The sequence below is a fragment of the Triturus cristatus genome, chromosome 4_2, assembly GCF_964204655.1.
Source record: "Triturus cristatus chromosome 4_2, aTriCri1.1, whole genome shotgun sequence".
Classification (NCBI taxonomy): domain Eukaryota; kingdom Metazoa; phylum Chordata; class Amphibia; order Caudata; family Salamandridae; genus Triturus; species Triturus cristatus.
Window position 1 is genome coordinate 916514967 of NC_140586.1, and position 14844 is coordinate 916529810.

The 14844-nt window shown below is 45.6% G+C and overlaps 1 protein-coding gene and 1 pseudogene across 1 annotated transcript; both read left to right on the forward strand.

The window, feature by feature from the left end:
• The first annotated feature begins 1604 nt into the window (after window positions 1-1604).
• On the forward strand, window positions 1605-3008 carry LOC146835399 (uncharacterized; annotated as a pseudogene).
• A 2006-nt stretch (window positions 3009-5014) lies between these two features.
• Window positions 5015-6542, forward strand: LOC146835400 (uncharacterized). Its single transcript, XM_085600188.1, has one exon. The coding sequence runs from the start codon at window positions 5182-5184 to the stop codon at window positions 6484-6486; it is 1305 nt and encodes a 434-aa protein (XP_085456314.1). The 5' UTR covers window positions 5015-5181; the 3' UTR covers window positions 6487-6542.
• Window positions 6543-14844: the final 8302 nt, after the last annotated feature.

Here is a 14844-nt window from a genome sequence, read left to right on the forward strand (position 1 = left end):
TTCAACACCCATCAGGGGTAACAGGTGCTATACGAATGGAAAAATTTCTTTCCCCTTCTATCCCTCTGCTATCCTTCTCACTCCAAATAACTGACTAATATCCACCACTCAAATTACTTTCATATTTCACCATACTAATTCACCACTAATCCTTTATGGGTTTCCAGAGAAGCGTGCTACAGGCCAAAAAAACTGCTTCAACACCCCATCATGTTCAACAAGCGCTATATAAATACAAACCTTTTTTCCTCTTCTATCCTTCTGCTATCCTTCCGAATCCAAATAGCTGACTAACCTATCCATCACTTAAAATTACTTTCATATTTCACTATACTAATTCAACACTCATCCTCTATGGGTCCCGGAGTAGCGTGCTGCTCGCCGAAAAAGGGTTTAGACGCCTATAAGCGCTATATAAATGCAATTACAATACAATTACAATAGCGCTAACTCAAGCAAATGTAAAACCTATTGCATTTCCAATATGTGTATTTCTTTCCTGCTGATTTTCCAAATTGTGCCCCTTAATTTGAACATGGCGCTTACAGATTAAAAAATATAGATAAAAACGGAAAGCCTGCTGTCTTTCACATGCCCCTAGTTGGCATAGGAAATGAATCATAAGTAGTACTTGACATATACCTTGAAATCCTAAAGCATGTGCTGTGCCCATCAAAGAGACAATGGGGAAAGACAGCCAATAGCTCTAGCAAAACACTTAAAAGTTTCCAAAGGCGAGACCTATTGGCTATGCCAATGCTTGTTTTATGTGGGTGCGTGTGAGAGAGAGAGTGAGAGAGAGAGAGAGAGAGAGAAAGTGAGCGAGCGGGAGGGAGGGAGGGGGCGTACCTGTCCAGGAAGCTTTAGGCGCAGTACCATCCCCTGTTACTAGAGAAAGTCTGCCTCTCGTTGGAAATTTGCATACCCAGAAGCCTCTACGAAGCCACAATCATTTCCGTTTCATTGTGACAGGTAAAATAGTGGAACTGAGAAACAGAAACCTTCTTACGTATATATACATTTTGGTAAGATAGCATTACATTTGACGATCACCTGCCTGCAGTACCTCTGGTCGCCACTAGAGGTCACTGTTCTGCAAGAAGAGCTATTTGGTGCTTTTAAGCGCACAAATGCACTTTTAAGTGCTACTGCTGGAGCTTTGCCTGCTGGGGATACCTGCCTTCTGGACCTGCCTTCCTGCCTGCTGAGGACCACCGCCTGCTTGGGACCACTGCCTGCTGGGGACTCCTGCCTGCTGAAGCCACCCGCCGCCTGGAGCTGCCTGCCTGCTGAAGTCTGCTGGAGCTGCCTGCCTTGCTGGGGAAGCTTTGGCTGCTGGAGCTGCCTACCTGCTTTGGATTCCCTTCCTGCCTGCTGTGGACTGCCTGAAGGAGCTGCCTGCCAGCTGGGGACCTCTTGCCAGCCTGAAGGAGACCCCTGCCAGCCCCCTGCTGGGACACCCACCCTGCTGGAGCTGAGGGTCTGCCTGAGTCCCCCACCCACCTGAAGGGGACCCTGTCTACTGGCCTGAGGATTACCTACCTGCCACCAGCTCCCTGAGGAATCCTTCTTCTTCTCCTGGGCACAGCACAGCAAGCAGCAGGATGAGCAGGCCCCTGAATCCATGGTTCCACAACACCGTAAAGCTACAGAGGAAGGTGGAGCCAGACGGCTCTACACCGCAACTGAGCAGGAAGATATTTACTGAGCTGCTGGTAACCAAGATGGGGTTCACAGCAGCAGAAATCTGGTGCATCATGACGGATGCACCCAAAGGCACCTACCTGCTTACGTTCATGTCTGAACGAATCTGCAGGAGGTATTGGCAGATGTGCTGGTCACGACGGGAGGAGAAACCGTTCTCCGACTTCCACCTGGAATGCCAGCTCGTGGTGGAGGTCAAGAGAATGACCGTGCACGTCTACAATCCACATGTCAATGTGCAGGACCTAACAACCTTCCTACGCCGCCACTGCACAGTGACAAAAGAACCCTCCCGCAACCTGGACAGCGATGGCATTTGGGATGGTAAATGGACAGTGATGGTGAAGCTGAAGGAGGACCCTTTGGCCCCAGATGGAGTCCGCCACCCCCCTTCCAGCTTCTCCCTAGGGCGTGACTCGGGGTACCTGTACTACCCTGGGCAGCCCAAGCTCTGCAACAGGTGCAACAATCCTGGTCACACCGGCAAGGAATGTACGGCGCAAGTTTGCAGGAAATGCAAGCAAGAAGGACACACAGCAATGTTCTGTAAGGAGAAAACCACATGCAACCTCTGTGGGGCCACAGGTCACCTCTTTAAGGACTGCCCAAAAAGAGCGAAATCCTATGCCCAAGCCGCCAAACCTCCGTGGAGTGAGCAACCGGAGGAGGCAGAGGAGACCAGGCCTCCAGTCCCACTCCCGCGGCGGGAGAGGGGGACAGGGAGAGGGAAGGGCCCTAAACAAGACAAGCCCAAGCCCGACCAGGACACCGCCAAGGTCCAGGAGCAACATACACCTGCCGATACCCCAACCACCCTCCCTGAGCCCGATTAGCACTGTGAGTCAATGGAGACTCCCGCTCAGGAAGCCACCGAGGACCAGGGGGAAGGGCCCTGGATAACACAGGAGCGCAGAAAAAGGAGGCACTCAACCGACTCCGAAGGAGAAAGCAAGAGACCAGTGAGCACCCACAACTCCTACTCAGGGCTCGAGAACCCAGAAGAGGAGGAGCAGCTCGAACAAGACAGCCCAGACGAGCAACTCGAGCAAGTATCAAAAGTGCTGAAAGAGATGAGGGCACTGGCAAACTCCATGGAGCAGTCCCCACCCCCATCGCCAGCAAGAGTTGAAGAAGTGGAGACCTTCATCGCGGCCCGAGAGCAAGACCTGCCCGCCACCCTGGAGGAGGTAGACCCCATGCCCAGCCAAGAGCGGGAAGCGGCCATCGTGCAACAGCAAGCAGCAGCTGCCGAGCAGGAAGGCCAAACGCCGGAGTCCCAACAGGAGGCTGTCACAGCCGTGTAAGTAGCCTTGTCAACTGTTTTGTAACCAATTGCTTTGACTTGATAATTAGTCTTTAAGTATTAAGTTTACTCTTAAAAACTAATTAATGATGGCTATTTCATTATTTTCCGTAAATGTCAGAAGTATTAGAGACAGGCGCAGATGTGCTAGTACTTTGGGTTTCCTTGCCAGTCAGGAGTGTGATGTGTACATGATTCAGGAATGCTCCATCCCCTTCGCAACATCATACACGCACCTAGAACAGCAGTGGACCCTAGGGCCTTCCTTTTGGTCTGGGGGGAACAGCAGTAGGTCTGTAGGAGTGGCTACCTTAGTCAGAGGAAGGCGTTTCACGATGGACTCGGTCACCGAACTGGAGGGCGGCAGGGCTCTTGTCGTCGACGGTTCGTGGGCAGGAGAGCCAGTTAGACTGATCAACGTGTACGCCCCTTCTGATGTAGGCGAGCGACGGGAGCTGTTTCAGCGCCTCAGGCCACAGCTGGTCACCTCCAGAACAATTTTGATGGGTGGGGACTTCAACTGTATTCTAGAAGCAGGTGGTAGATGCGGGGCCAGGGCAGGGGCAGGATGGATGGATGATGCTGCGAAACTACTGGTAGAGATGGTGGGGGAGGCCTCCCTGACAGATGTCATGGGGTCCATGGGGGTGAACGCCAGGAACTTTACCTGGAGTCGCCCTGATGGCTCCTTGCGCTCCAGGATAGACTTCATCTTTACCTCTCGATCAGTGAAGCTCAAGCAACATTCGATGGTGACAGTACACTTCTCTGACCACAGAGCTATCCACTTCCAAGGGGAACTGACGGGCAAGTTCCTGACAGGTCCAGGCACTTGGAAACTGAATAGCTCTCTGCTGGAGAAAGAGGGGGTGAAGGAGGAGTTGAGGGAGACATACACCCAGTGGCAGGCCATGAAAGAGACATTCAAGTCCACAGGGGAATGGTGGGAATGGGTGAAAGGCAGGCTCCAGGATTTCTTCAAGAATGTGGGCAGGCAGGCTGCAAGGGGGAGAAAGAGGGAGTTCAGTAGACTACAGCAAGTGCTGCAAGAACTGCACGACCTCCAACTCCGGGGATGGGACGTCATGAGCCCTCTGGAAGAAGTCAAGAAAGAGCTGAGCGAGCACTTTCATGACGAATCCAGGGGGATCATCTTCCGTTCCAAGGTGGAGAACTTGGAGAAGGGGGAGAAATGCAACTCCTTCTTCTTTCAGAAAATCCACTCTGCGCACACCCCTCTGGTTCAACTGCGCAATAAGGAGGGAATCCTCTGTGACACGAGGGAGGACATTAGGAAGGTAGTGACAGACTTCTATGGGGACCTCTACTCAGAGAAGAGGTCAGAGGGAGATCAAGCAGAAAAGTTTCTGTCTGGTATCCCAAGAACTGTTTCCCCAACAGTGAGAGAAGCCCTTAATGCCCCCCTGACTTTGGACGAGCTGCACCTTGCAGTTAAATCCTTCAAGTCAGGAAAGACACCAGGTAGTGATGGTCTCCCAGTCGAGTTCTATGACTCACTGTGGGACCTAGTGGGACCAGATCTCCTGCAGGTGTATGAGGAGATGGAGAGGGAAGGAATCATGCCCCACACTCTGAGGGAGGGAATGATTGCTCTCTTGTATAAACATAAGGGGGAGAGATGTGACCTAAAGAACTGGCGCCCCATCTCTCTCCTGAATGTTGACTACAAGATCCTTGCAAAGACACTAGTTAACAGACTGAAGGGCGCCATGGGAGAGTTAGTTCACCCAGACCAAACCTGTGGGGTCCCGGGGCGCAGGGTCGCAGATAGCCTGGCACTGATAAGGGACACGATCCAGTACATCACGGACCGCAAGATCCGGGCTGCCCTGGTCTGTCTAGATCAGGAGAAGGCTTTCGATCGCGTCTCCCATGAGTTCATGGAGAGGGTACTGCATGGCTTTGGGCTGGGGGAGCGCTTCTGCGGTTACGTTAAAGTAATGTATAAAGACATCTTCAGTTCAGTCATTGTAAATGGTTGTAAAACAGACCCCTTTCCTATCAGGTCTGGGGTAAGACAAGGCTGCCCGCTCTCGCCACCTCTGTTTGTTTTGGTTATAGAGCTACTCGCTGAGTACATCAGGAAGAACCCAAACATCAGAGGAATCCAGACACCCGGCGACGCGAAGAGGGAAGTCAAGTGTTCGCTGTACATGGACGATGTCACCCTCTTCTGCGCGGATGCGGAATCAGTCCAATCTCTGCTGGAGGCGTGCACAGACTTCGGCAAGGCATCAGGGGCGAGAATCAACGTGGACAAGTCTCAGGTCAAACTCTTCGGGCGATGGGACCTCTGCAACGAGCCTCTCCCCTTCCCCATCGAGGCAGGACTGATGAAGATCCTCGGCGTCTGGTTTGGAGGGCCAGGGGCAGCAGCGAAGAGCTGGAACGAACGTTTGGCCAAGGTGAAGCAAAAACTGGGCCTCTGGAGCCTGAGAAACCTGAGCATTGAAGGGAAGGCTCTGGTGCTCAGGAACGATGCACTGCCCGTGCTGCAGTATGTGACACAGGCCTGGCCACTCCTGGCCAACGTAGCACGGGCCATCAACAGCATGGTGTTCCACTTTGTCTGGCACTCCAAGATGGACAGGGTGAAACGGTCAGTCATGCACAAGGAGCACCGCAAAGGGGGGAAGGCAGTCCCCGACATCTCAACGATCCTCAGGGCCTTCTTTGTGTGTGGCTGCGTCCGGATAACCCTGTTAAATATGAACAAGGACCACTCTGCCTACAAGGTGTTCCGCTTTTTCCTCCTCCCGGTGTGGAGACGGCTGGGATGGGATAAGTGGGAGAATGCTGTGACTTTCAACTGGGACCTCCCATGGTACTACAAGGAGGTAGAAAAGTTTGTGGGGGAATTTGGGCTGAACTGTGTCACTCCTTGCCTTTGGAAGCCCAAGACAATCCGCAAACTGATCAGGACCAGGGACACCACCGAACCAGTGAGCGACCTGCCACCAGCAACGGCAACGCACGTGTGGGAGAATGTATCCTCCCCAGTTCTGACCAACAGACACAAGGACATAGCATGGATGACTGTGAAGGGTGGCCTGCCAGTGAGGTCCTTCATGCACAGCAGAGGCCTGTGCCCGCACAGGAACTGCCCAAGGGGATGCCCTGCAGAGGAATCTGCACACCATCTCTTCTGGGCCTGCCCCTTTGCCCAGAGACTAAGGGCCGCCCTCCGACAAGAACTGGTAGCCCTCATCCCCTACGAGAACATTACGGACCAGTCCATGCTGTACGGGCTGTTTCCAGGGACACACACAGAGGAAGCTATCCAGGAGTGCTGGAGACTCCTCTGCTGTATTAAAGACATTCTCCTGTTCGCCAGAACCCGCCTGGTGACCAATGGAGAGGTGGTAAACAGAGAAGGGTGCCGCAGGATGGTGCTCAGCCTGCTTAGAGACTATGCAGCCATGGACAAGAGGGAAAGTGAGGAAGAAGAAGAGCTGTGAGAAAACCCTCCTTCCCCACTGTACTCTTTAAAGTGGCGTCCCCATTAAAACCGTAAAACGCTATCAGCAAATACATCAGATGAAATGTAAAATGTCTCAATGCATTGATTGACTGAAAAGTTAAAGTGGATTGCCTTCCCTAAGGGGTGAGGTACCACTTCCTTAAAAACTATGTATCGCAACTTTTAAGCACTTAATAAAAGTTTTTGCCCCAAAAAAAAAAAAAAAAAAAAAAAAAAAGCACGTCATTGGTCTTTGAGTGGCAATTAAAGCGTTTGTCAGTGTTAATTATTGAAGGGTCCAGATGGTACTCTGGATCCAATATAAAGTAAAAAAGAATGTGGATGATGTCTCCGGAAGACGTTTGGATTCTCTATCGCAGATTTTATAACAGTGAAGTGCTAATAGACGTCTTGAAATGCAAGAGCAATCATTTCCATGCTATGGCGACGTTAGGTAAAGACTACAATGCGCTATATAAAAGTATAACGATTCCTGGTGCGTTCCGGCGCTGCAAGGTGGCACTGTGTTGCATGAATTTTAAACAAATATGGTCCGAATCTTCGCGCTATGAAGTTTGGCGCTATGAACAGTTTGATCCAATCTCTAATTTCTGGGGAAGCAGAAGTGATGGGAGCTTTGATGCGGTTGGTTTAAATCAACTTTGTTCCGGAAGCTGCCAGCATCCGTTTTGGATAAGATTAGACAGGAGGATGAACTTGTGAAGCTGAGGAAACGCTAGATGTGCCACGTTGAAGGAGCTCGAGGGCAATGCAGCTCGAGGCGCTATAGGTGAGGACTGAGAGCGCCTCGGTGAAGGAGCAGGAGGTGCAATGCTCCTTCTTGCCGCAAGAGGTCAGGCTCATCTAAAGCAAACACACAATGCGTCACCGGCAATCTGCATACCCAGAATCCTATGCTCCTCCAAACACTGCTGCATGGCATTTGAAATCATTACAAACAGAAGTTCATGGGGCGTAGCGATTAGAGTCCTCCCTTTTGGAATCTACTGTCTCCTAGGGCCTCTGGCACAGCACCCCTGCTGTATATGTTTAGGTGCCTTTTGGCTAAAATTAAGTGTAGTATTTACTCCCTATCTCTTCCATGATCCCCCCTATACTCCAATAGGCCGCTCTCCCGGAAGGCACAGGCCCCTCTGTCCCCCCCCCCTTCCCCTCCCCATTCCCCTACTCCCTCCTCTCCCATTCTTTCTCCTCCTCCCATTGAGAGCTTCTCCTCAACACTCCAGCCATACCTCTAGCTAGCACTCTCCTTTTCCACTCTGCACCTTCCTGGTACTCCAATATTACCTCTTCCCACGTAACCATACCCTCCACCCCCTTATTTACTTTCTACAACCTGATTTCCCAGTTAACTCTCCATACCTTCCCCTTGTTTCCCCTTCTCTTTTTCCCTACCTGCTCCCCCCCTCTCCTTGTACCCTAAACTCTTCACAGACTCCTTGATTCTCTCTTTACCCCCGTTCCTCCTGTAATGCTGCTCAACCCTTTATCCCCCCATGGTAATCACTTCCTTTTCCCACCCTCGGACCCACCTAGCTTACGGGACCTTTCCAGCCCCTCTCCTCTCTTCTTCCCAAACCTCCTCCATTCTATGACTCCCCTCTTTCCCCTCTCCGCATCCACCTTCCCTCCTTACCTGTCTCCACCTAAATATGATCTCAAATCTTCTTCTCTGTTTGACATCAGCAATGATAACTCTCTTTCCACCTCAGATGCACCAACAGCCCCTCTCAATCACCATCTATCCCCACCTTTTACTTCTGCACCCCAAACCCCCCCCCCCTCTCCCTGCACTGCTTTGAGCCACCTAACTTTCCGTGCTGAGCCCTACTTTCTCTGGAAAATAAATGAGGATTTCTCATCTCCTCTAAATCCCGGCTTGAAGCTTCCATCTCCCCCTAAGAAAGAGCAGGATCCGCTCTACTCTAGAGCGGAAACAGAAACCGTACTTGAGCCGATGTCATCGTACCAGCTGAGTTCAAACAGCCTCTATGGCAGAGGTCTTCAAACTTTTTTACTCTGAGCCCCCCCTAAGCAAAATGTTTTGAGGTCAGGCCCCCCTCCAAAACTTTATGACAAGGATTGGGGCAGCGGGAGGGACTTGGCTGCGTGCAGGGAGCGGGGCTTATGAGATGATTTCAGGAATACTTTTTCTATAGCTTATGAACTGCACCAAATATGAGACTTATAAAACAGCAAATGCATCAAACAAAAAAGGATATCCCAAACAAACTGCTCCCCATAATTGGGGTGCTGTGAGCCCCTCACACTCTTTGACCCTAATGCAACTATACCTGCTTCACTAATGATAACTGCAGTCCTGAGTAGCAGGCTATCTCCTTTGCATTTTTACCTCTTCCCCTCCATGATGGATCATCACCTCTGTCCTAATGCTTGAAAGGACAATAAGCCCTTTTTTAAAGGTAGACAGTCATAACTGTGATGCAGTGGGCCCCCCAAATCCCTGGGCCCCAGTCCTGCTGCATCTGCTCCTTTATGATAACCAGCAGTGGCCACTTACACACTTGGCAGCAGTACCAGCTTCACTAATGAATGTACCTTTAAAAAAACAAACACTTATATTGTCCCCTTCTTTGGGGTGGATCACTGACATAATATCGACTACAAAAATATAGACTTACAAAAATATCGATGCCAAAATATAGAATGCCAAAATATCGAAGTCCTATCTCCAAACAGGAAATTACAAAAATATCGAATCCAAAATATCGTTGTAAATAATATAGTTAGTCAAAATATCGAATGTTTTAAATGTTTTAAAAGTAATGTTAAATAAATGAAATAATACATATAATTAACTGACACATACTTAAAAATACTTAAATAACAGTAAACTTAATGAATAATTAAAGTAAGTAAAAAAAAAAAATTAATACATATATCTTAACGTGATATTAATTAAAAATATTCAATATTTTCTGTGTAGGATAGCGGGCGCGTAAAATTTACTATTACCACTCCAGTAAGTGCAATAGTAGGGAAAGCGTTGGATAGCGGGAGGGTAAAAATTACTGTTCCCACTCCAGAGAATGCAACAGTAGGGAAAGCGTTGGATAGCGGGAGGGTAAAAATGACTATTCCCACTCCAGAGAGTGCAATAATAGGGAAAACATTGGATAGCGTAGGGGTAAAAATTACTATTCCCACACCAGAGAGTGCAACAGTAGGGAAAGCATTGGATAGCGGGAGGGTAACATTTACTATTCCCACTCCAGTGAGTGCAACAGTAGGGAAAGCGTTGGATAGCGTAGGGGTAAAAATTACTATTCACACTCCAAAGAGTGCAACAGTAGGGAAAGCGTTGGATAGCGGGAGGGTAACATTTACTATTCCCACTCCAGTGAGTGCAACAGTAGGGAAAGCGTTGGATAGCGTAGGGGTAAACATGACTATTCCCACTCCAGAGAGTGCAACAGTAGGGAAAGCGTTGGATAGCGGGAGGGTAAAAATTACTATTCCCACTCCAGAGAGTGCAATAATAGGGAAAACATTGGATAGCGTAGGGGTAAAAATTACTATTCCCACTCCAGAGAGTGCAACAGTAGGGAAAGCGTTGGATAGCGGGAGGGTAACATTTACTATTCCCACTCCAGTGAGTGCAACAGTAGGGAAAGCGTTGGATAGCGTAGGGGTAAAAATTACTATTCCCACTCCAGAGAGTGCAACAGTAGGGAAAACGTTGGATAGCGGGAGGGTAACATTTACTATTCCCACTCCAGTGAGTGCAACAGTAGGGAAAGCGTTGGATAGCGTAGGGGTAAAAATTACTATTCCCACTCCAGAGAGTGCAACAGTAGGGAAAGCGTTGGATAGCGGGAGGGTAAAAATTACTATTCCCACTCCAGTGAGTGCAACAGTAGGGAAAGCGTTGGATAGCGGGAGGGTAAAAATTACTATTCACACTCCAGAGAGTGCAATAATAGGGAAAGCATTGGATAGCGTAGGGGTAAAAATTACTATTCCCACTCAAGTAAGTGCAATAGTAGAGAAAATAATAAATGTATTTTTATTTTTAAATTAATTAATTATTAATACAAAAACAAGTATTACCATTAATTACCAATCACACAAGAATTGATTATTTTTAAATACCAATACATTTTTGTTTAATTAATTAACAATTAATAATTAATTAACAAACAATTGTTTTTCAATTACAAACATTAATAAATGCAAATAATACCAATTAATAATTAATTCATAATATATTAATTAAGGATATACACAAATTATTTAAATAATTTTTTTTCCAAATATATTACTTCCCACCATATTCCCGTATAAACACAATACCCGCTACAAATATTAATTGAATACAATTAACATAATTATCAATTTACCTATTAATACTAATTAATTACCAATTAATACTAATTATTTACAAATTAATAATTAATCAACAACCAATTAATTTGCAATACCAATTAATAATTAACTAATAACAATTAAATTACTTCCCACCCTATTCCCCTATAAACCCACAACCCGCTACAGAAGTAAAATGCAAAATTAAATTAAAGATATATTAATTAACAATATACACAAATACATTACATAATTATTTATTTACAATTATATTACTTGCCACCATATTCCCCTATAAACACACTGCCCGCTACAAATATTAAATGAATACAATTAACATAATTATCAATTAAACAATTAATACAAATTAATTACCAATTAATACTAATTATTTACCAATTAATAATTAATCAACAACCAATTAATTTGCAATACCAATTAATAATTAACTAATAACAATTAAATTACTTCCCACCCTATTCCCCTATAAACCCACAACCCGTTACAGAAATAAAACGCAAAATTAAATTAAAAATAATTAATAATTCCTATAAATTATTATTTAATAATCTATAATTAAATTACTTCCCACCCTATTCCCCTATAAACCCACAACCCGCTACAGAAGTAAAACGCAAAATTAAATTAAAAATAATTAATAATTCCTATAAATTATTATTTAATGTACTATAATTAAATTACTTCCCACCCTACTCCCCTATAAACCCACAACCCGCTACGGAATTAAATTACAAAAAAATAAAAAAACAAAATTCAATAATTTAAAAATATTCTAACATACATTCCAATATTAATACATACTTTTAACACATATACTAACACTTAAAACACTATAAAAAATTCGATATTTTTAACAACTATATTATGACTGTCGATATTACTTACTTCTATATTATTGCAATCGATATTTCTTACCTGTTTTTCGATATTCTTCACCACTATATTTTTGCAAGTCGATATTCTGTCCATTCGATATTAAAAACTCGATATTCTTGCTACTCGATATTTTTTTTTCGATATTATGTCTAGTTACCCTTTGGGGTATCTCGCTGAAGAAGCAGTCTCTGGCCATTTGTAAACATAAAAATGAGTCTGCATACAGTGCTCCCTATTCTGGGCCTTCTCTTTGACAATATCTATGAATCTCGCTCCTTCCTCTGTCTCCTAGACCAGTACTGTGAGGCCCCAGGGATCGAGAGGATTAGGGCTCTGCATCTGAATGCAACCCTGCCGGCCTTCTACCTGCCACCCCATGGACTCAGCTCTCACAAAAAAACTGCCCCTGAATGGTTAATACTGACTTTGAGATGCCTCTGCCTGAAATCGAAGTGTGGGTGGTAGCGCTGAAAGTTAAAAAAGAAACCTTGGAATTTTGAGTTTCTGCAGCAGCGTTTTCCACATAATTATCAGTGTACTGCATTTGCTACATAATCTGCAGATTTCAACAAAAAAAACTTAATTCTAGCTCAAACGGAACAAAAGTTACTTAAAGCGTGACAAAGTGTTCCGGAGCAGTGGAAGGCCCTTTGCAAAGATTGACTGGTAATCTTGTAGTTGCTTACTGCTGTATTTGGGTGCTACACTGGTACTAATGAGGTGAAATATTTCCCCTGACAGTGTTACCGTGAGTTAAAATGACAAAATAATGAAGTAATGCTAACCAGAAAATGTGGCGCATTGTGCCGCATAATTTACCTTTTCTCGCTGCATAATTTAGTCAAACCTTTCGCATAATGTTGTCCTCTTCTGCTGAATAATTCCAGTGGATTTGCTTAAAGTTTTATGGTGGCAAAGATCTATTCTTTTTAAGATGTAATTGAAAGGAGTTATCAGCTGGGATCTGGAATAATGAGGCATGGGTTCGCTATACTAGGTGTCTGTTACACGCACTAAAGCCTATCTGGTTTAAATTATCGTGCCCAGACGCGGGCGCGATAATTGAAAGCATATGGCTGTCTGTGGTGCACGCGCGTGCACCATTAGCGGCTGTCTCTGCTTCCAAAAGTGATTGCTTTCGGTTTCGCGCTCGCTTTACTTGTGGCTTTGCTTTCAGTTTTGCGATCACTTTACTTGTGGCTTTGCGGCTGCAATACAGTTTGTTGCTTAATTGGGAGGAATGCGTGGCTAATCTTTATGCGGTTACAAGGTAAAATAAATGAAGGTGGTTACAAGGTAAAGTAAATGAAAATGCGCTGCAAATATTTACTTCGTTACAAGGTAAAAAAATGAAAAATGCGCGGCAAATATTTACGCGGTTACAAGGTAAACAATGCGTGCCTAATAACTGCACTATACTTCTCTTTTTCTAATGTCGAGTCAGGCTTACTGAAATAATTGACTGAATCTGCTTAGCTGCAAAACAAGGACTCGTTGGGGCTAAGTCATACCTTCTGACTGGACTGAAAACGTGTGATTTTGGATAGAGTTCTTTCTCTTTCCGTTACCCGATTCCCTTAATCTAAAATGGTGCTTGCTTACACATAGAGTTATAGACATATAGACAGAAAAAACACAGAGCTAGACCTAGGTACAGGAAAACAGACGCACACACATATAGAAAAGGAGATTAACAAGCAAAGATATATACAGAAACAGAGGCCCATACACAAAGCTAGAAACTGAGACAGATAGACAAAGAGGAACAGAGGCAGAGATAAAGACAGAAACTTATAAACACTAAATGGCACATATAGAGTTTGATACATACACGCAAATACAGTGTACACATAGGTAGACACATATAGCGGAGCATGACGGGCACAGAGGAGCATATACAAAGACAGAGACACACAGATAGACTGAGAGAGAGATAGAAACGCACAATCTAAGAGAAAGATGAATACACTATCAGAGAAGAAACTGAAAGTAAAACAAATACATCTTGTGGCTTTGCTTTCAGTTTAGCGATCACTTTACTAGTGGCTTTGCGGCTGCAATACAGTTTGTTGCTTAATTGGGAGGAATGTGTGGCTAATCTTTAGGCAGTTACAAGGTAAAATAGTGGTTACAAGGCAAACTAAATGAAAATGCTCGGCAAATATTTACTTCGTTACAAGGTAAAATAAATGAAGGCAGTTACAAGGTAAAAAAAATGAAAATGCGCGGCAAATATTTACACGGTTACAAGGTAAACAATGCGTGCCTAATAATTGCACTATACTTCTCTTTTTCTAATGTCACGTCAGGCTTACTGAAATAATTGACTGTATCTGCTTAGCTACCATACAAGGACTCGTTGGGGCTAAGTCATACTTTCTGACTGGACTGAAAACGTGTGATTTTGGATAGAGTTCTTTCTCTTTCCGTTACCCGATTCCCTTAAGTTGTGTGTGTGTGTGTGTGTGTGAGGTTGTGTGGGTGGCTGTGTGTGATTGTGTGTGTGGTTGTGTGTGATTGTGTGTGTAGTTGTGTGTGTGTGTGTGTGGTTGTGTGTGTGGTTGTGTGTATGTGGTGTGTGTGGTTGTGTGTGTGGTTGTGTGTGTGGTTGTGTGTGGTTGTGTGTGTGGTTGTGTGTGTGTTGTGTTTGTGGTTGTGTGTGTGGTTGTGTGTGTAGTTGTGTGTGTGTGTGGTTGTGTGTGTGTGGTTGTGTGTGTGTGTGTGGTTGTGTGTGTGGTTGTGTGTGTGGTTTAGTGTGTGTGTGTGGTTCAGTGTGTGTGTGTGGTTATATGTGTGGTTGTGTGTGTAGTTGTGGTTGTGTGTGTGGTTGTGGTTGTGTTGTGGTTGTGTGTGTGGTTGTGGTGGTTATGTGTGTGGTTGTGGGGGTTGTGTGTGTGGTTGTGTGTGTGTGTGGTTGTGTGTGTGGTTGTGGTTGTGTGTGTGGTTGTGTGTGTGTTGTGTTTGTGGTTGTGTGTGTGGTTGTGTGTGTGTGGTTGTGTGTGTGGGGGGTTGTGTGTGGTTGTGTGTGTGGTTGTGGTTGTGTGTGTGGTTGTGGGTGTGGTTGTGTGTGTGGTTGTGTGGTTGGGTGTGGGTGTGTGATTACACATCACAT

Excerpts from the sequence above, each read along its gene's own strand:
- LOC146835400 (XM_085600188.1), top strand. The coding sequence starts at position 5,182 with ATGGACGATGTCACCCTCTTCTGCGCGGATGCGGAATCAGTCCAATCT.